At 55.8% G+C, this 20,588-nt stretch overlaps 7 protein-coding genes across 7 annotated transcripts; 4 read left to right on the top strand and 3 right to left on the bottom strand.

Annotated features, from left to right (window-relative positions):
• Positions 1–1,324: 1,324 nt before the first annotated feature.
• Positions 1,325–2,218, top strand: ISF_02063 (U-box domain-containing protein; the record flags this gene model as incomplete). The annotated part of the gene is made up of 1 exon (XM_018845670.1): positions 1,325–2,218. One exon carries the CDS (start codon positions 1,325–1,327, stop codon positions 2,216–2,218), a length of 894 nt encoding a protein of 297 aa, XP_018707393.1.
• Positions 2,219–3,132: 914 nt separating this feature from the next.
• On the top strand, positions 3,133–3,584 carry ISF_02064 (hypothetical protein; the record flags this gene model as incomplete). Its single annotated transcript, XM_018845671.1, has 2 exons — positions 3,133–3,376; positions 3,445–3,584. The coding sequence occupies 2 exons, from the start codon at positions 3,133–3,135 to the stop codon at positions 3,582–3,584; spliced, it is 384 nt and encodes a 127-aa protein (XP_018707394.1).
• Positions 3,585–5,969: 2,385 nt separating this feature from the next.
• ISF_02065 (GTPase-activating protein GYP7) lies at positions 5,970–8,483 on the top strand (the record flags this gene model as incomplete). Its single annotated transcript, XM_018845672.1, has 3 exons — positions 5,970–6,131; positions 6,191–8,102; positions 8,170–8,483. 3 exons carry the CDS (start codon positions 5,970–5,972, stop codon positions 8,481–8,483), a joined length of 2,388 nt encoding a protein of 795 aa, XP_018707395.1.
• Positions 8,484–8,867: 384 nt separating this feature from the next.
• On the bottom strand, positions 8,868–9,572 carry ISF_02066 (hypothetical protein; the record flags this gene model as incomplete). The annotated part of the gene is made up of 1 exon (XM_018845673.1): positions 8,868–9,572. One exon carries the CDS (start codon positions 9,570–9,572, stop codon positions 8,868–8,870), a length of 705 nt encoding a protein of 234 aa, XP_018707396.1.
• An 839-nt stretch (positions 9,573–10,411) lies between these two features.
• On the bottom strand, positions 10,412–11,385 carry ISF_02067 (protein MAK16; the record flags this gene model as incomplete). The annotated part of the gene is made up of 2 exons (XM_018845674.1): positions 10,412–11,273; positions 11,324–11,385. 2 exons carry the CDS (start codon positions 11,383–11,385, stop codon positions 10,412–10,414), a joined length of 924 nt encoding a protein of 307 aa, XP_018707397.1.
• Positions 11,386–16,237: 4,852 nt separating this feature from the next.
• ISF_02068 (Vacuolar protein sorting 55 superfamily) lies at positions 16,238–16,699 on the top strand (the record flags this gene model as incomplete). Its single annotated transcript, XM_018845675.1, has 2 exons — positions 16,238–16,493; positions 16,566–16,699. 2 exons carry the CDS (start codon positions 16,238–16,240, stop codon positions 16,697–16,699), a joined length of 390 nt encoding a protein of 129 aa, XP_018707398.1.
• A 385-nt stretch (positions 16,700–17,084) lies between these two features.
• Positions 17,085–19,745, bottom strand: ISF_02069 (para-aminobenzoate synthase PabaA; the record flags this gene model as incomplete). Its single annotated transcript, XM_018845676.1, has 1 exon — positions 17,085–19,745. The coding sequence occupies one exon, from the start codon at positions 19,743–19,745 to the stop codon at positions 17,085–17,087; it is 2,661 nt and encodes an 886-aa protein (XP_018707399.1).
• Positions 19,746–20,588: the final 843 nt, after the last annotated feature.

The raw sequence follows: 20,588 nt of genomic DNA on the forward strand, positions 1-20,588 counted from the left end.
GGAATTAGAAATTCCGCACTTGCAGGTCGATCTGCAGCGGGTAGTAAATCGTCCTTTTCATTAGCCAGAAACTGCGGCCGCTCACCTCTTGTTCGTCTAGTGTGATTAGCTGCGTCTGCAGACAGTACAACAAGACGCCGCTCTACGATGATCCCCTGCCATGGTCAACAGCAGACCGAAGATGCTACTGCAAAATCACAACTCATTTAATAATCAATCGGGAATTTTTTTTGTATCTTTAGAAAGGGTTTGCTCGTCACAAACCTACGCCAATTCTCGCCATGACGCAATGTCTCTCAACATCACTGTTGCCATCGCACCAATCAGCCACAGCCAATTAGCCACATCATCATCATCTGCCACTCACACATCAATATCACGTACCACCGCTTTTTCTCCAAGTCATCATCTCACATGCCACCGTACAACGCACCTGACAATTCCCCCTCAGTGCCTCGTGCCCATATCAACAGGAATTGGTTGAAATCTGAGTAGCTTTACCGCTTCTACCAGCACCTCTGGCAGCTCCCGGAAAACGACAGTCGGCATATTAATTCCAACTTCGCCTGTCTCCGCGTTTCCGTTTGCTCGAAGCTCTCCCGATGCACATCTGTCGAGGGAGTCTGGAGCCGCATCACCGCCTTTCTGTCGGACAAAGGAGGCTTGAAATGAGTCTCACGTCACTGCCTGGTAAAATACCACCAGATATCTAATGACGTAGATTGTGTGAAGGGAGGGGATATGGCAGGGACACAATGAACGCCACGAGCAAACATCATCAGCCGCAGAAGATCAGAGTACGGCCGAGTGCGAATCGATTTTACGCGCAGTAAATGAGAATACCAACCTTACACAGTTTGCTTGACTCGGCATGAAACGTCCACAGCCGTTACGAGCATCATCAGCCCTTGATTCGATGCAAGCCATCGGACAGACCATCTTTCAGCTCAGATGCGGCAGATCTGCGATTTGTCCCAAGACTACGGGACACTGTAACTTGGCCGTACATATTCGACTGTTCATCCCGTGCAAGTATCGCCCCTCGATGCTGTCGAACATCATACGGGATACTGTCACACCCAAACTCGTGTGGAGATGGACTGCTGCGCTGGCAGTGATGCTTGTCTCACGGCAAACAGAGCAAACGGTAACGCAAGGGGTTCACGAAATGCAGCCAATCGTATTCACATGGAGTCAAAAAAACAGGTCATGGATGGGAACTGCCTTTGCCCGGGCTCGAAGCAGAGGCCGCTACATATAAAAACCCGTCTCTTTCCCAGACGATATCCCGTCTCTGCTTCGACCGGCATCGCCTCGCCCCGCCATGGACAGGACCACGGCCGACCGAAACGAGGCAACAACCAACGGCAACAGACAGGAGGAGGCTTCTACTACAGCCTCTCTACTTTCCTCCTCCTCATCCTTCTCCCCCTACTGCCCCACGTCCTTCCCCTCTAGAGTCAGCACTCCGTCCTGCCCCTCTACAGGTGGCGATCCCCCCTCCGCCCTCCCAAGCGGTGACCGGTCCTTCCCCTCTACAAGCGGCGTCTCCCCCTGCGCCCCTCCAAGCGCCGGCGCCTGCTGCCTCGCGCACGGCGCGCCCGTGACGCTCGCATCTGGGGAGGCCCGACCGATCCAGGACCTACACTCCGGCGACACGGTGCAGACGCTCGCCGGCCCACGGCTTGTCGTCGGCTTGCTCAGAACATTTGTTCACAGCAATGTGCTGTGTCGTCTAGGCGGCAGCGAGGACGGTGACGTCATGGTCAGCGCCTGGCACCCGGTGTCCCTCGACGGCGCAGCCTGGTGCTTTCCGGTGCACCTCACCTTCACGCCCGTCCTGTACACGGGCAACGTCTACTCGATGCTGCTCGTGGCCGACGGAAGCCCCCTGGCGCACACGTTTCTGGTCGCGGGGGCGCTCTGGTGCGCCAGCCTCGGCCACGGCGTCCTCCCACCGCCGCTTCGTCTACGTCCACCCCACCGCGGGGCCGAAGAGCCAGTTTGTTTTCTTCCACCCAACCGCGGGGCCGAAGAAGGAGAAGGAGAAGACGTCCGCTCACATCCCTTCTTCGGCGACTACGTGCTGGTGTGCGAGAAGATGGCGGTGCTGCGCCCGGTGGACGGCGCGTACCAGTGCTACGGGGTGACGAGGGACCCGAGGACTGGCCTGGTGAATGGCTTCAAGCCGGTGCCCCCGGCGCCGACCATGGCCTAGGGAGGTGGGGGGGGGATAGGATGATTCGTGGGGCTGCAGGACAGCCTCGCGGCAATTCGACCAGGTAAGTACTTTACGTGCGAACAAAACGTTAGAACATCCGGGAGCCTATCCATAAGTGGACTTATTTTGGGAGGCAGGTAAAGGGATTGCTTTTTGGGTTCGGTTACATATGGGGCAAATAGAATGGATGTGTTTTTGGCAAAAGTCACTGAACATGTGGTGAATGTTACTGGTCGCAGCATTGCAGCCAGCATTGCAGCCCGCGAGGTAGGTCACACCATACGAGGCGGCCGTGTAGAAAGATATACTCGTATTCATCCAACAAAGAGCTGATTCAGCAGCAAAATCTTTAACAATGGGAATCTTAAAGCAGTGGACAGGGGAGTCGAGACTAATAGCCATCTTATCACTCCAGGCAGACATGGTGGAGTGCAAGAGAAAGAAGGCTGAGGCAGTCATTACACGAGCCGATCATACGTTCCGGAACCTAGACATTGAATAATTATCCGAATCTCAAGAGACTCTTACGAGTAATTCGTGCTAAAATAGCAAGCATATGCAGAGGATGCTGACAGGCTGCACTGCAGGCTGCAGGCCACCCATCCAATCCAGGCACAAAGCTCGCCGTATAGGTGGAGAAGGCATCACGCGTGTTGGGATAATACGCAGGAGAATAACCCGGTAGAAATACCAAGAGAGAATGCAAATTGTGTCCTAACATAATTTTCTCCTGACGCGTGTCCGGGCGGGAAAAGGAGAGTGACAGCTCGTCGCACGGTTCCGTCTATAAAAGGACGAGTGCGCGTCCACACAAGCTCTCCGTACATGCACGATTCATACAAGATTTACATTCTCAAACAAATTTGACCCTTAACAAGTCTTCAATTCAAAACGCTAGCAAATCTGCGAAAATGAAGATTGCTGTCCTCGTCGCTCTCGTCGCTCCCGTCCTCGCGGTCCCGCGAGGCAAGCACCTTGTCGAGCTATCCCTCCCCGGCGAGCAAAACTACAACCCGAACCAGAGCCTCTACCCGCAACGAGCCCTGCGCGTTATTGGGAGCTTCCAGTCCGGCTTTACGGAAGAGACGTTCCGCGTCGAGGCCAAGAGGCAGTGCCAGGCCGAGCCTGCCTGCAGTACCGTCATCGGCTACCTTCGTAAGTACTAGCATGGATGTTCGTCACGCAACGCTTGTTATTACTGATACTAACTCATCAATTCACAGAGGAGCACTCTGAAGTTGTCGACGGGTCAAAGTATCCCGTGTGGTTCGCTTGGTTGATTGGTGGTGCCAGGGCGACCGCGGCCGACTTTCATCATGCCAACGGGACTAGTCATTCGTTCATCTACACTATTAACGAATAGTTGGGTATTGGGCCGCGATTATTCATTGTACCTTAACACAGGCTGTGGCAGGGAAATTGTCTCTTTTTTTTTTTTTTTTTTTTTTTTCTCTCTTTTCGCCATGCGACTGGCAGGTTTGCGAAAATTTGCCTCCAGGACTCCTCGTCTTGCAACCATCCACGTCGTAGAGGCGGATGATTTATAGTTGAAGAATTTCAAGGCGATATGAAAGGATGCATAGTTTAGCATGATCAAAAAAAAATGTGCGTCCGTATGGGAAGTGAGTCACCCGTGTCACATGGCGTAGTACGCACCGCCATTGTTCTCCTGCTTCTCCTCATTGTTGTACAGCTTTTCATGGTTGGCACTTCTCATCTAATAAGACACGGCTGCTTGGATAGCCTGTCTGAACCGAATGAGACACGAAACTGGATTGAGCTCCCTCGGGGTTGTGGGCGAATAGATATGGGGAGATGATGCCAAAACAACATATTCCACTCAGGCCTTTGGCATGAAGAAAACAATCATCTTTCGCTTTTTGGTCGATGAGAGGCACATGGAGGCTCTAACATCGCGCATTGTTAATTGCAACCACAAAAGAGACATTTCCCAGCCGGAAGAGACCTTCCCTGACAGAAAGACGATGCGACCCGCCCTCTAGCTGGCAGTCGCAGCCGTTTGGCTTGAATGCGTGCAGCTGGATGCAACGAGGGATCCAGACACCCTAATCAATATCACCGGAGATGGATCTTGGTGGGCTGTTACCGATCCTTTGTTTGCAGAATTTGTCTCTCTTCTCCCACAGCCTGCAGATTTTGCAAATCAGGGACTGACGCGGACGGTCGATTTCTAGAGCTTCACGCGCCTGCAGCAGCTTGGTGGGCGAGGGTGTGCCACGTTGGTCTACACTTCCTCTGAACCAGAGCAGAAGATGGTCTTCAAAGGTGTCGACTTCCGTTCCTTCTTTTCGCATACGAGTCAGGCCTAGTCGTGGACCAAGTCCAAACGTTCAAAAGGTCGGTCGAGCTTCTTTGTCACATGCCGACTCACCGCAACATTCTCCCTGCACCACAGATACTCGTCACAGTCGCGGATCGAGATGGAAAAAGTCGCGCTGTATGTGGCTGCCAGTATCCATTTCACCCCAATGGAAATCCAGCCGAGAAGATAAAGGAGAGCAATGCTACAGGACTCCGAATTCCGCTTCCTCTAAAGGCGAAATGGTGCTACCAGATGGCGGCGGCTACTGCTCACACTCACCATGTCGCCAAGACATTTCACATGGACATTAAGCCTGGGAATCTTATCCCAGACGCAAACTTGGACCTTCTTTTAATTGACTAGAAGCAGAGTGATGCTCCGGTCACGACGGCCGCACCGGAGATTGACGGCACATGGGATGCGACAGAAGCTGAGAACCGTCTACCGGACGGCTCTGTCACCACAACAGTCATCTACACCAAGTATACAGGCCCGGAAAGGTGAAACAAAACCGAGAACACCCCTGGAAGAAACGGGTGAAACGTGTGGAATTCTTTCCTGGATTGGCAGGAGAATTGCCCGAGGGCGTCGGAGCTAGCAGAAGTATTTAGACTTGACGATCAATGTAGATGTTGCTCCGCCAGCCCCATGATAACTTGAAGAATGTTAAAAGTACAGAGGACTTTGGGATAACTGTCAAGATATTCCGACGACCTGGAAAACGCAGCTTGAGAGTTGTCTAGAGCGCAAGCCACTAAAGCGGCCGACCTTGAGAGAGGTCCAGAGATTTTGGGCGAAAGCACTCCAAGAATTTAGAGAATAGCCAATAAATATTGATGGCGTCAGACCTCGAAAAAATTTAACAGAACAGCCGTACTTAAGAAATAGTTTGTCACGTTTAGACATTCAGATGGCGACTTATACCAGGGACCCTCCAACTGAGGTTATGAGTCGCAAATTGAGCCACAATAATTAGGGGCAAAAGAAATCAAAATTCAGAAGTAATCCTAAATATTTTATATGGTTCACAAGCCTTGTACAAGCCTCGGCGTCTATTACAGCGGTGATTGCGTACTCACTCCTTTGCCTTGCGAGGCAGTGACGACGCTCGCAAGGCTGAAGTGGAGTATTAGGTACTTTACAGCACCTCCAACATTCCGCGAAGACTCAGGTAGCCTATACCTCATCTTGCCCCTCCAACCGTCCACCCGCTGCCCATCGCGTGGCGGGGCGCCAGTGCAATCGTCGTCATCCGACCAGCTCCTCAGCCAAGAAAGTTCGCTGTTCACATACAGCCCTATTAATTCCTTATATGCTGCCACTCCTCTGCATAGAAGTATGTCATTTTCCATCTAGATCAATACAGAGGAGATTCTTCGACACTGCAGAGAACTGCCTCCCCTCCCGCCCTCCGCGTCTCTCGTCATGACCTTGTCCTCCGGTGGCGGCGGCTCCAGCCTGCCGCGACGCTCAGATTCTCCCGCAAACAGCTTCTATGCCGTGACGGATGACGATGAGGGCGCATATGATACGATCACGCATACAGAAACGGGGAAAGGCGTGAAACTGCTCTTCTCGAAAAGCAAGGTAGGCTCAGGCCCGCCTGCAAACGGGACCTCGCCATGGTCACAAGCTAACCAGAGCAGGTCTATGTGCATCCATCGCCGTCATCCAAGGACAATATCCCCGGTTATATCGCCTTGCTCCAGCAAAAACCCGCCGCTACAGTTACTTCATCCACCGAGGGCTCCAGCCCGTCCGCGGCCGATCTGCTACTCGCATGGGTCCCCGAATCCTCCCTCGGCGACTCGGCGAGCATATACGTTAAGGTCGATCTTTCCGATGGCAACTCACCACCCCGGCAATCCTACCTCGTCCCGCCCCCGCCAACCGTAACATCTCACAGCGGATCTGTCGGGGCCTACTCCTTCGCCGTGCCCGTCAGCGCCATCTACTCGCTGCTGGTGCGGCCACCCAGCGTCGGATGGTGGCACGGCTCCGTCATCATCAACACCAAGGCCGGCGGCAGCTTCCCCGCGCTATTCTTCCACGACAATGAATGCCAGAGTACGATCCAGCAAAAGAAGCGGATGACAAGGGATACATTCGACCCCTTCAGCGAGGCTGGCAAGATGTTCTGGGGCGCGGACGAGGTGCTGCGCTGGCTGCGGCGCTATGTCAGGATCGAAAAGTCTGCGGCTGAACCCAACATTTACCTCGTCGAGCCGACTAAGGATGACTTGAACGCGTTTGGCTCCATCCCCACGACGGTAAGCAAGGGCAAAGGCGCGCCAGCCAACCGCGACGCCGAGATGGATCCGTTTGTCAAGTTCGTCAAGGAGACGGGCTGGAACATCATGGAGAAGTTCAGCCAGGTGACGACTTTTACGCGCCGAGCTGCGCAAGATTTGGCTGAGAATCCGAACATGCCACCGCAGGTCAAAAAGCTCCTTAGAAACAGCGACGTGCAAAACCTTCAGGACGAGTACGACAGCGCGAGGATATACCTCGCCCGCTGGGCCATGGGCATCGCGGAACAGAGCGAACGCGACAGGAAACAAAAGATGTACACCGTCAAGGATGTTCTCGAGCTCGAGGACACGGATGTCGGCGAGTTTGAGCTTCTCGATGCTGCCAACTCACTCTCCCTCGAGGAGCGCCGCAAGCCCGTCACCATGACGGAGTGGAAGACCTTCTTCGACCCCGAGACTGGCCGGCTCATCAAGACGACTGACGAAGTCAAGGAGCGCATCTTCCACGGCGGGCTGGACGCTGACGATGGCGTCCGTAAGGAGGCCTGGCTCTTCCTGCTCGGCGTGCATGAGTGGTACAGCACGGCGGACGAGCGCCGGGCCCAGGTCGCGTCCCTCCGCGATGCCTACTATCAGCTCAAGCACGCCTGGTGGGAGCGACTAGACGGGCACGGCGGCGAGGGCGAGACGGGCGAGTGGTGGCGCGAACAGCGTGGGCGCATCGAAAAGGATGTACACCGGACCGACCGCCACGTCCCCATCTTTGCCGGAGAGGATACGCCCCATCCGGACCCGGACTCACCATTTGCCGACGTCGGCACCAACGTCCACCTCGAGCAGCTCAAGGAGATGCTGCTCACGTACAACGAGTACAACAAGGATCTGGGCTACGTCCAGGGCATGTCCGACCTGCTCGCGCCCATTTACGCTGTCGTCCAGGACGACGCGATTGCTTTCTGGGCCTTTAAAGAGTTTATGGGCCGCATGGAGCGCAACTTCTTGCGCGATCAGTCGGGCATGCGCGCGCAGCTGCTCGCGCTCGACCAGCTCGTCAACTTTATGGACCCCAAGCTGTGGAACCACCTGCAAAAGGCGGACAGCACCAACTTCTTCTTCTTTTTCCGCATGCTCCTAGTGTGGTACAAGCGTGAGTTCCCCTGGCTCGATATCCTGAGCTTGTGGGAGCGTCTATGGACCGACTTCCTGAGCGCTGAGTTTCACATCTTTGTCGCACTCGCCATCCTGGAAAAGCACCGCGACGTCATCATGGAGCACCTCCAAGCCTTTGACGAGGTTCTTAAGTACAGTACGTCCTACCATCTTCCACCATGTTACGCGCCCCCCACGGAATACTGACACAAAGATTCGCTTAGTTAATGAACTTTCCGGGACAATGGACCTGGACTCCACGCTCATTCGCGCTGAGGCGCTCTTCCGCAAGTACCAGCGCGCCGTCGAAGCCATTGACAAGAAGGACAACTTCCCAGGTCCGCGACCATCGTCGGGGTCTGCCGCTTCCGAGTCGTCGCCCGGCACGTCGTCAGGTCCCGCAGCCAAGGGCAAGGGCACCGAGGCGCCCGCGCCCAAGGTCATTACGCCCGAGTTGCGCAAGCTCCTGAGCAGAAAAGTGCAGATCCTACCTCGCAAAACGGTGGCACAAAAAGGAGACGGCATGCCTGGCAAGTGATTTAATCTGACTTTGCTACCAGGCGCTGGCGTTCGGGACATTGATTTTTCTCGCTGTATTTGTAGCTAATAATGATGGTGCTTCACACGCGTATATGCGATTTCAACAAACTATTGGCCCTCTACTGCCGTGTGACGAATTTTACGAGAGACAAAATCCAAGTTGTTGCAAACCTTTTGATTATACTATATAGAGCTTCCAGCAGCTCTCTCGGCGTCCGGGGTATACCGTCGCGTCCCATTATCCAGGACCTATGTATCTGACAATAAAGAATTCGGTGCGAGCCAAAAAGAACGGCCCAAATACAATTGATAAAAAGCGCAAAGAAACAAAGAAAAAACAACCCCCAAAGAGAAAGTAGAAACACACAATCACCACGCACATTTACCTATACCCTCTCGGACCGCTCGGGAGGCCTTGACGCTGCCCGCTCGGTGGTGCTCTCCCGTACTGATCGCCTCCGCCCCGACCACCGTCATACTGCCCTCCTCCTCCACCACCACCACCGCTCAGCGGTGGCGCCGCGTACTGGTTCTGTCCCTGCGCCGGCACTGCCGCCGGGCTCGCCGCGCGTGCCGGGCCCCAGAGCTTCTTCTTCAAGCGATCCTGCGCCGTCGCGCCGACCGCGCCCGACTGACTACCCACGCTCTGGTAGCTCCCCGTGCGCTGACTCGGCAGCGGCCGCGCCGCCACCTCCTCCCTGCCCGGCTGCGGCATGCTCGCCCCTCCGCGTCCGGCGCGTAGGCTCTGGGGCTGCTGCTGTGGCTGGCCGGCTCCGCCGTTGTTGTTGTCCCATAAGCTGGCGAGACTCGACGAGGCCGGTACCCCACCGCCGTTGCCGCCGCCGTAGCGGGACCCGAGCTGGGGCTGGGTGTAGAGGGCGGCGGGCGGCGGCTGGGCGGCCTTGGGGTCGGCGGGCAGCCAGGGGGGGAGGGGGCGGCCCTTGTCGGCGTAGTAGTTGCGCAGGACGCGGCAGGCGTGCGTGTCGTCGACGGTGTCGCCGTCGGCGTCGGTGGAGAGGTACGTGGAGCGCAGGGAGGATATCTGCGAGGACGTCTTGGTGACGAAGCTGGTGTACCAGGACGCCATGGCGGGGTGGGGGGTTTAATTTGTTCGTTGGGGTTTTTTTGTTGTTCGATTCGGCGACCCCGTCGGGTGGAAGGGGGCGTTGATCGGCCGACGTCGAGTAAGTTCGGAGAATTGGTGAGATGCAGTGCCTCCGGGGCGGGTTATTGATTGACCAACGGTAATGGCCGTTGTGCCATAGAAGCAAGCGCGGACGGCGTTTTGTTGAGCAAGCTTGCTGTAGCGTTCCTCGTATCGGGGGGAGAGGGATCGAGGAGATTGTGGTGTTTTCGTTGGCAATTGTTACTGACGAGCCTGTAAGCGGCAGATTCAGGATGAAGAAGTGACGGAAGAAAAGTAGACGTCAGCGTCGGGTGGTAACAGGTTGTATGTTATGTAGGTGGAGGTTTCAAGTTGGCAAAGCTCTGTGGACCCTGTGTTGCAACATGAGCATTTTGCATGAGCCCCCCCGTTGGTGGGGAGGGAGGCTGCAGCTTTGTGTGGCCGCTTTCTTCATGACGTCGTGAATTAGTTTGGCTGGGCGGCTAAATGCTGATTAGCTGATACTTGTCATGCATTATGGGTAACGATGCTGATGTCTTTCAATTTGTATGATTCACATGATAAAATACCGATAAAAATCTAAGCAAATCCGAAATTACACGCCAGAAAACGCCGCTATGCTATGAAGAATTTGTATGCATTTTCCATGGCCATCCCAAACTTTTTTTTGCTCTTCCCACAAGCAGGCACGGCTCTCCATCGGCCACCTGCTGGAAGCACAGACAGTAATACAATCACCAAAATAGGAAACTCATAAACTTGTCCCCTTACCCTTCTCTCGCCGCCCACACACCGGTCAATTACCAGGCCAAGTCGTTGGTGAGAGTGAGCTTCTCCTTTTCCCTCTCGTCCTGGCGAGGGCGCTTGTTCTGCATCTTGATGACACGGGCACGCTTTCTCTTGTTGCTCAGCTTCTCCTCTTCGTCGCTCTCCTCCTCTTCCTCCACCTCTTCCTCCTCGCTCTCCAGCCAGTCTTGCAGGTCGCCGAGTTCCTCCTCGCTCTCGTCCAAGTCAGAGACATACTCGATGGCACCATCCTCGACCTCGCTGTCCAGTTCCTCCTCCTCGTCCGAGTCGATGCCCTCGTCCATGTCCTCGTCGCGGACGCCGTCGCCCTCGCGCTCCATGGCGTTGAGGACCTTCTTCCAGATGTCCTCACTCACGTTGAGCGGCTGCTCGCCGTAGGCGCCCTGGCGCAGGCGCTCCAGCAGCTCGCGCTCGATGGTACGCTCCAGCTTGGCGGCGGCCTCGGCCTTGCGCTCGCGCGCACGCTCGCGGTGCCGGACCTTGGGCGCCAGCTTGGGGACCAGCTTCTCGCCAAGGCGCTCCTCCTCGGCGGCAATGCGACGCATGCGGATCTGCACCTGCGTCAGGCGCGTGAGGCGCTGCTTGCACTTGTGGATGAGGAACTTGGGCCAGTAGATGAGGCGGTCGTCAATCTGCTCCAGGGCCTTGGTGTAGTTGTTGGACAGCTTGATGCGCTCCCACATTTTGGACGGCAGGTGCGCACGCTCGACCGTCTTCATGTACAGGTAGAGCGTCTGCTTGGTCGGGTGCTGGCGGACCGTGGCATATCGAGAGTTGGCCAGCGGGCACGACTGGCGGTTGCAGAGGCCGGTTACATTGTATTCGTTGCGGCAGAAATTTTGCTCTTTCGGGGTTCTTTTCTTCTGTTAGAGTTGATACCATTTAGATCGATTCTAGATACATACTTGAGCTTGAATGCACAGAATTGCTGGTTGATAATTTGCCAGACAATCTCGTCGGACGCCATGATGGGCGTTTTTTGTCAGGGTCGTTTGTTCGACGTCCGAATGAAATATCAGGGACAGTCTTGTACTGGCTTAAGCAATCCCGGAGAAATCCAAAAGAGAGAAAGATTCTTCTTGGCTCTGCTCCTTTAGTTGTGAGGAAGCAGAGAAAATACAGTGGTAATGCCGTCTGGACCAAAGAACCAGTAGTTTTTTTTTCTGGGCCTGAGCTGGGAGACATTGGAGATTTTTTTTGCCAGACTCTGATAGGCGGCTTCTGGTGGGCGGGCCGCCTCACCGCTTTCCAGGGACAACTTTTGCTAAGCCACATGAGGCGTCAGCCACACAACCGCCGTCTCCGATTTTGGGGGAGCTGTTGCACAGAATCCTTGCCATGAGGATTTGCTCTGACAGCTACGTCACGTATTTGCCATGCACAACTTGAGGCACGGAGTCTTCAGCCCGAGCCTGAGTTGGAAGCCGAGAAACAACTCCGACAATGCTGCTTTGGTGGCGCAAAATCGGGGTACCTCATGACCTTTTGTCCGTTGTTTATAACCAACTTGCGATACAGCTGCCTGGCAACGCGAATGGTTCTCCATCTCCCTTTCTTCTTCGTTCTCGTCTGCCGCAGTAATATTCAAATACGGCGGAAAAGTCAGCGAATGGAGTTGATGAAAACCCTAGCTGTCCAACCAACTTGACTGGCCTGAATCGACCTCTGAGCTTTATCCTAGATGTGAAGGTAGGGTGCAATTTCTGGGCAATATTGCCTTGCCTGAATATGGGTTCTTTGTTTTGTTTGCTGAGATGACATTCTAGGAACGGCTTGAAAGCAGCAATAAAGAGCGCTATGACCAGTTCCTCAGCGCGTTCACCAAATTCCAGCAATCCGTTGCTTCTACGGACTCAACTACGGCAAAGCAGGAAAGCTTGGATACAATGAAGAATGAGGTCAAATCGTTCCTTGCAGGACATGACGATTTGATTTTCGAATTTGAATCTCTGACTAAAGAGCGCCAATGAGGCAACAAGGCGCACGAATTCCTAGGCTCGCTCTATGGCAGTCTCAGATAGAATTCCAACAGTTTGGCAAAGTCCGGCGTCCCCAGACCAGTGACCGGATCCCACCCATGATCTGCACGAAATTCTTCCTCCACAGCCAGAATTTGACCCGTCGACGACGTCGTTCAATAGATGAGGGTTCGCATACAGCGCCGGGTTCAGAAACCCGACCGGTGTCTTTTCTTCGAACAGCCTCGCATCGTTGAGCTGGCAATCGAGCGACGCAAATACTGGCGTCGATGCAGAGGTGCCCATGACCGTCACAAGACGCCCATTCTGCGCAATTACATAGTTGGCCGCGTTGGCCGACAGCTGTGAGCCCCCTACAACAGTGACGAATGGACATCCTGCAGGGCTCGTCGGTCGGAAGTCGCCGCTGCTCGTGTTGCTTCTGTTTGTGGCTGCCGAGTCTCGACTGATGCACTCGCAGCTGTGACCGGCAGGTCCGCAATCTGCCGAAGACACGAGGACGCTGACACCCTGCAATCCGAGCTTCAGGAACTCGAGACACTGCCGTAGTAGATATGAAGATGGAAAGTTGACCTCATCATATGCGAAAGATATGGACAGGACCTTGGTAGGATGTGGGATGGTGCCGCATTCTGTCGTTTGGTTCTACCCCCCTGGTGCTGGGTCCGGAAAGATGCCGTCAATGCTGCCATTGAGTGCTGAGCAAATAGAAAGCATCAAATGCGGCAAGAAGATTGTTGAGAGTTCCGGGAATGGCCACATCGCCGACTTGGTAATTTGTCACTGGTACGGGATGCGACAAAGTCATGGCATACTCCATGTCAAGGTCAGGTTCGGCATTGATGAACGGCGTTTGCATCCTGTCCTGCCAGTATCCGCCGTCAATCGGAACCATGACTGGTCTTTGACCGACCATTTTCTTGGCAAAAGTTTCGAAAAATTTATCAAGGTCTGCCAAAGGCCAGGAAGCCTAGGCGGGCTCAAATTCCAATTGAAATATCCGGGTGGCTTTTGTCCGAGACCGGAATTCCATACATGGCTCGCAGGCAGTCCGGGGTAGTGTAGCGGGAGCAATTCCCCAAAGAGAACGTTGGGCCAGAGTCATTGTTTGCCTTGTTGGCGCTTTGACTTAAGACTCGATGTTGCATACTCGGCAAGCTGGCATTATGGGCTCCCAGGTGGACAGTCGGCGTGATGAAGTCGACATGAGCATCGAGTCCGTCAGGGAGACTGTACTCATGCGGCGCAACATCCATGGCATATGTTGCACCATTTTTTTAGATGCCGTACTTTACTCTGAGCAGCCTCTCGCTCTCCGCGACCGTGGCACTGAAGAGAATCCAGCTACGGTCTTGCGTGAAACGGAGCCGACGCGGTCCAATGCTTGACTCATTGAGCCACCGAACTACTGTCGATGTAGTCTCATAGGTGGGTGCGAATCGAGCCACCACCTCTCGAGCCGACCAATATCGGCCAAAGTTGGGGGATGATGGATCCGCGACTCGTAGGAGTTCCTCCTCCCAACATTCTCTTGAGTGAGCGCGATGCGCATGGGAAGAAAAGCTGCTGGGTTCACCGCGGGCTGTACTTGGTACCAGTCCACGGTGGCCCATGCCAACCTCTCATGTACATGGTAAGCTGCCCCGGCGGCGCGGCCATGGAAAGCAAAAGTGAATATCCCGAACAGCTGCAGTGCTCTCATTGTGCTGAAAGATTTCGGAAACCCGAGCAGAAACGAATGGGGGGGGTTGATGCCGAGGAATGACGCCGGTCTACAGAGCAAAGCCATACTGACTACAGTGTGCTAGCTCAACTTTTATGCTGTGCGCGTAGATCTGTGCCGAGAATGGACTTTATGTTCCGGTCGCCCTGTATCACCTCCATCCCACGATAGCTGCATTGCCCGCTCGGCAATAACGCCAGATGCATGTCATGATTCAACAACAGCCGAGCGGGCCATGCAATCATCAAGGTTATACAATTTGGCCTGAGCCCACTGCTCACATCTTCACAACATGTAAAAGCAGACAGTGTAGCCCTTCGGGGTCAGCAGAATCAGCCTCAGCCTGCCAGCATTCTGATCCTTTGACTCTGCATCCGCCGCGACGACTCCAGGGAAATCTCATGCATCTTTCACAATCGGTCGCTGCCACGCTAAGTTCTATTTCCTCAAAAGAAATGAAAATGTCCGTCCGTTTCCCCTTGCAGGCTGTTCCGATAGTCAGCCTGTGCCGTATTGCCGTCCGTCGGTGGACCGTGTCGGCTCGTCGCTCTCGAGTTGGGCACTATCTTCGGATATCGACTACAAATAGGTCGGGATGGACGCCGTTCTATAAGCGAATCTTACTGAAACAAACCACGAACAACAACCTACCAAAAGAAAACATGGCAAACAATCCAAGGAATCCAATATGCGTTACACCATTGCCAGCGTTATCTGCCTGATCGGCAGCGCCCTCGCGGCCCCGGGCCAATCTGCGCACGTGGCGGAGAGGGTATAAGGATTTAAACGTTTCCAATGTTAATCTGTGCTGGCCAAGGTCACAAATGAAACAGACCATTGCTTTTGTAAGTGAAGATTTGCCCTCCGTGCCTTTGTTGCAGAAACGAGCCATGGCATCTGACCACCGCCACAGCTCGAGTGTGCAGCAGCTTGTACCCTCTTTTGCCTTACTCATGGAGATTCTCCGTGCTATGCCGCCTGACTGGCCGTTTGCGCCGGTACTGTTGAGGGGGGAGAGCCGATTGAGAAAATTGAGTCGGATGGGAAGCAGTTCAGCTTCACGACTAGCAATGACGTGGTTGAAGGCTCGATTTAGCTCAGGCAAAAGCCGCCAGCCTTGGTTATGTTGATGACATGGATCAAGCTTTGAAATCAATAAATCAATCAAGAGGTTCAGAGGACCGAAGCTGCACTGAAGTTTCTCTTTCCAACTTTCGATGGTTTTATTTACAACCCAGCCCTACATGTATATGCTGTTACACGAGGAATCAAATCTTTATGCTGGGCACAGTGTCGTAATGATTTTTCATAAGCATTTAGGTCTTTCGAAAGTTGAGTAAGAGTACCTTTTTCGTCTTTTTTCCTTCTCCACGTTTGGTTCTTCTTATTTCCTCCGACTCTTAGAAGCTAACGGGCGAATCTCCTCCAGGGTATGTATTCTTCAGCGTCTCCCCACCTTGTTCATGGCCTTGTAGGAATAACTCAACTAGCAGAAAACACCTGCAATGGAAGATGAAAATGAGCCCGCAAGCGAAGACAGAGAGTCATCTCGAAGCATCAAGACCTTGATAAAAAAAAACCACCTTGATAAGTTTTAAAAAAACACATCATTGTTATTCGTCTCTTTTCATCACCCATCTGTTGCCTTTACCACCTTCTTTGAGCCTGATGACTAAGCCAGTCTTGCCTGGGCGGCTAAGCAGACAACGTCACCATGGATCGACAGACGCAACGCAACTTGGCCTAGCTTCTAACCGTGTGTCTCGTGCATTCTTCATCTCAGCAACATCCCCTCCCGGCGACAAAATATCCAACCCGCGACGACACCCTTCCACGCCACCCCGCTACTCTCCGCGCCTCCCTTCCATCCCGTCCAACTTTCTCCGAGCCACCACCGAGGGGTCCCCTCTCGTCCGCGCCGACTTCCCCGAGCGAAGCTCTTGAAACCGCCCACGTCACCAGAAGCTCGAACCTACACAACCCAGCTTTTCCGACGACCCCAGCTTCGAGCTTTCGAGTGAGGAGCTAGCCTCTGGCCTTTTTCTCTCGAACCTCCTCTCCGCACATATATTACCACGCGCGGCCGACTTGCCCGCCCGCCCGCCCGCCCGCCCACCATGCCGACCGCCGGCCTCAAGACCATCATCGCGCTGTCGTTCGTCCTCGCGCTCGGCTTCCTGCTCGTCATCCTGTCGTGCGCCCTGTTCCACTCGTACTTCCCGCTGCTCGTCGTGGCCACCTACGTCGTCGCGCCGGCGCCCAACTGGATCTGCAGCCGCTGCGCCAACCCGGACGACTTTGTCGAGAGCTCCGGCGCCGCCGTCCTCGACCTGGGGCGCTTCCTCACCGGCTTCTTCGTCGTCATGGGCATGGGTGCGTTCTTCTATCCTCTACATAAGCATCCCTCTTTGTGTGCTTGGGCAGTGCTAACTCGTTACAACCCAGCCTTGCCGGTCATCCTCGCTCACGCAGACATCATCCGCACCGAGGCCATGATCATGTCCATCGCGGGCGGCCTGCTCATCTACGGCACCATCATCAGCTTCGGCATGTTCTTCCAGGAGGAGCAGGAATTCTAAGCGGACCCGGGAACAGCCCTCTGTACCGCAGAAGCTACGGAGAGGCAACTTCTGAGATGGAAAACTTCTTTTGTACCTGTATGTTATGTCAGGAGCAAAGCTTGGTGGCGCCAACGCGGAAGGATAATGTTTTGTAGCTTTCCGCATTCTGTTTCCCTCTACTTCTGGTTTTAATTTGCAACAGGCATGAGCGTTAATCAAAGAGACAAAATGTTTATGATTTCTATGCAAACAATGTTAAAAATGTCTTGATTCCGAAGAATGCATGATGTTGAGATCGCTGTGTAAACCCAAATATGTAATACGCCGTGGCCAGGCCCAGCCAAAAATACACCCAACTGAGATGAGATGAGATGTTCAAGATTACAACCACCGGCTCTCCCGTTTACGCTGCATCTCTGAACGTGCCGAGGGGGCCAAACAGCTTCGTAAACATTTCCTCGCGCTCGCCCTCCGGCGTGCTCAGGATGGTCACCGCGCCGCCCGCGCCGATGCGCCAGACCTCGCGGCCGCGTCCCTCCTCATCCTCACCACCATCCGCCTGCTCGTCGTCCCAGCGAAACATGGTGCGGATCGTGACGCTCCAGTCGCCCTGGCCCTGCACGTCAAAGTACCCGACCACGCCCGAGTAGACGCTGCGCTCGCCCGGCTCGATGACCCGTAGCAGCTCGCAGCTGCGCTTCTTCGGCGCGCCCGTCATGCTCCCCGGCGGCAGCGTCGCCGCCAGCACGTCGATGCCGTTCAGCGGCGCCCCCGGCGGCAGCTGGCCGTGGACGGCCGTCACCATCTGGAAGACGGTCGCGTACTCCTCGACCTTGAGCAGGTCCGGGACGGAGACGTTTTGCGGGCCGCAGACGCCGTGCAGGTCGTGGCGGACGAGGTCGACGATCATCAGGTTCTCGGCCTCCTCCTTGGGCACGTGCAGGATGCGCTCCGCGGCGGCGAGCGTGGGCACCGCGGCTGACTTGCGCACGGTGCCCTTCATCGGCCGCATGCGGCACAGGCCGGCGCGGTCGGTCGACAGGAAGCGCTCCGGCGAGCAGCTCACCACCGTCGCGCCGCCGAGGCGCACGAACGAGCCGAACGGCGCGGGCTGTCGGCTGCGTAGCGTCCGGTACACCTCCCACGGCGAGCGCCGCTCGTCGTCGTCGTCGACGGGCGGGCGCGTCATGGTCGTCTGCGCTGTCAGGCACAGCTCGTAGGAGTGGCCCTCGCGGATGGCGTACTGGCAGCGGCGGACATCGTCTTCGTACTTGCCCGAGTCGGGGACGGTGATGTCCAGACGGTCGCTGCCGCGCGCCGCCACGTCGTCCCATAGCTCCTCGGGGGTGAATGTTGCTTCGGGGCAGCTCACGGGACGTCGTGCGTTGGAGTCGCGCCAGACGGGCGCGTTCTGCAGCCTCCGCACCGCCTCGTCAACCCAGCCTCCGTCATGGTCGGCCGTAGTTAGGCTTTGCACGTAGGCGGTGCTGGTCTTGTGGTCCAGCACGACGCTGTTGGTGATCCAGGCCATGACGAGATCCGGGCGATGGTGGCCGCGATGCGCAGAGACGGCGCCGGGGCTGAGCGTGCTGAGGCCCATCTCATATGTGACGAAGCCCATGAACCCGCCCTTGAACGCAGGCGCGCCATCGCAGTCAGCGTCTTGTAGCTTGTGGGTCTTCCAGTATTCAGACATGATCTGATAGACGGCCATGGGATCGTCCTCTGTATCGTCTAGTGATATTCGCTGCACCTCCTCGGGACGGCCGCCTCCGATGTTGGACGCAGGGCGGCGAAACGTGACGTAGTCATCTCGGACGTGGTACTCGAGACGAATCGCCGCATCCACGTCCAGCGCAATGATGCTGTTTCGTGCCAGGGGATCGCCGTTCTTGGCGCTGGAAGAGTCGAGGAGAATTGCTTCGCCGGAGCTGCAGCCGAGTATCTCCATGACGTCTGCTGCGTCGACGCAGTCGGGGAGCTTGAGCTGCCGGCAGACGTAGCCGGGCTGGGTGCCTTGGCTGGCCAGGCCGGAGCGCATTGCATTCGACCAACGCGCCGATGCTAGGTCCCTCTCCGAGGGGCCCTGTGTAGTGGTTGAAGCGGCGCCGCCTGTCGCAGCCGACGACTCTAGGCTGGCAGAGTGCACGAGTGGTAGATTCCATGGCCGTCGCGCGCGGCCGTTGACTTCATTCCACTTGGTCGCCTGGTCGAACCAGTTGCGCAGGATACCATGCACGGCGACGGAGTCTGTGCAGATGGATTCGGGATGGCACTGGACGCCCCAGAACGGCATGCTCGCGTGGCGAACACCCATCAACACCCTCTCGTTGTCGTTGTCGGCCTCAGTCACCCACGCCAGGGGCACCAGATCGGGTGCCACGGACGGCGCCTGCCACTTCGCTAGCGGCCACTGCTCGTCCGGGACGTCGTCCTGGCCAATGTCCGCGCACAGGCTGTGATACAACGTGGCCCTGAACGGCGGCACGCCCTCAAAGATGTCGGCGTAGCCGCCCTTCGCCGCCTGCGCCGGGCGCTCCAGCCCCTTGTGGTCGATGGACCGCACCATGCCGTGCAAGCCCCGGCGCAGCTTCCTTATGCGCCCGCCAAAGTGCTCCACCAAGCTCTGAAACCCAAGACAAATGCCAAAGACGGGGGGAACGGTGCTGCGGTGCTGCTCCGATAGGTCCCAGAGGTGGCGGAAAGCGCCGACGTCGTTGGCGCAGAGCGGCGATCCGGGGCCGGGCCCGCAGACGACGGCGTCGAAGGAGGCGAGGCGGGCGAGGAACTGGTCCGGGGTCCAGTCGGGTGTGGGGTCCGAGTGCAGCGTGCGCAGGTCCATGTGGATGACGTGGACCTGGACGTCGGCGCCGAGGGCGTCCTTGAGCAGGGAGACGATGTTGTTGGTGAAGGAATCATAGGCGTCGAGGAAGAGGATGCGCGGCGGCGGTGAGGAGGGTGATGTGCTGGCAGCGGCTGTTCCTGAGCCGTTGCCGAGCCTCGTCGTCGTCGTAAAAGGCGGCGACGAGGAGCCGGAGCCGCCGCGTGACTGCATCAAGGGCATGGCTTGGACTGGACTGGGCTGGGCTGGGCTGATGATTGAGCGAACAAAGTTTTCCGTGTCCTGGCGTTTGCTGTTGGCCGTCGGATCTGCGTCGCAAGCGAAATCCCAGCACGTTTTTGCTTCCAGTCTCTAGTAAATTCAAACGGTTGTCGGTTTAGAAAAGCTCTCAATCGCTTTTTTCCCTGCCCTCTCCCTAATTGATGTCGGTCGACAAGCCACAAAGCCAAGATGGTCCCGGGAGGTTCGGCGGGTCAAGATGAGAGGCAAGGTAGTAAGTAGTGAGTGAGTGAAAAGGCGCGGCTAGCCGAGTGAGTAAGTGGATTTGGGCCTGTTCCGATATTCCTTTCCCGCCCAGAGGATGGGAGACTTCACTCTGAATATCTGCCGCTCTTGATCTTATCAGGCCATGTTGTCTGAAAGAGTTGACAAGCACATCATGAATCATTCTCAAAGTCCCGCAGAAGGAAAAAAAAAAAAAAAACCACCCGAACGGTCCCGGGCCCCATCCCGATTCAAGACAAAACAAGACCCGGCTGTCGACGCACGCTAGCGCCGACAGCCAGCCCCTATCCGGGCAAATACAACAGCAAGTCAGCGCTGTTGAGGTGATCCGGCGGATAGCGCACCTCCAGCCAGTAGCGGGTAGGCGCCACGGAGAGGGCTTCGGCCAGCGGCCAGCGCTGACATGCATGATGCTTGTGAGGCATGACGCTGCACCGTTAGACGTCTCAGCTCAGCCTTGTTATAAGTTAGGTTAGGGCTGCAGCTTGTACACGTTAAAATCCTTTTTGCCTCGTAATACTCTGTGTGCAAAAAAATTCCGATTCGACGCCATGATCCTGA

Source organism: Cordyceps fumosorosea (assembly GCF_001636725.1).
Source record: "Cordyceps fumosorosea ARSEF 2679 chromosome Unknown scaffold_3, whole genome shotgun sequence".
NCBI lineage: Eukaryota > Fungi > Ascomycota > Sordariomycetes > Hypocreales > Cordycipitaceae > Cordyceps > Cordyceps fumosorosea.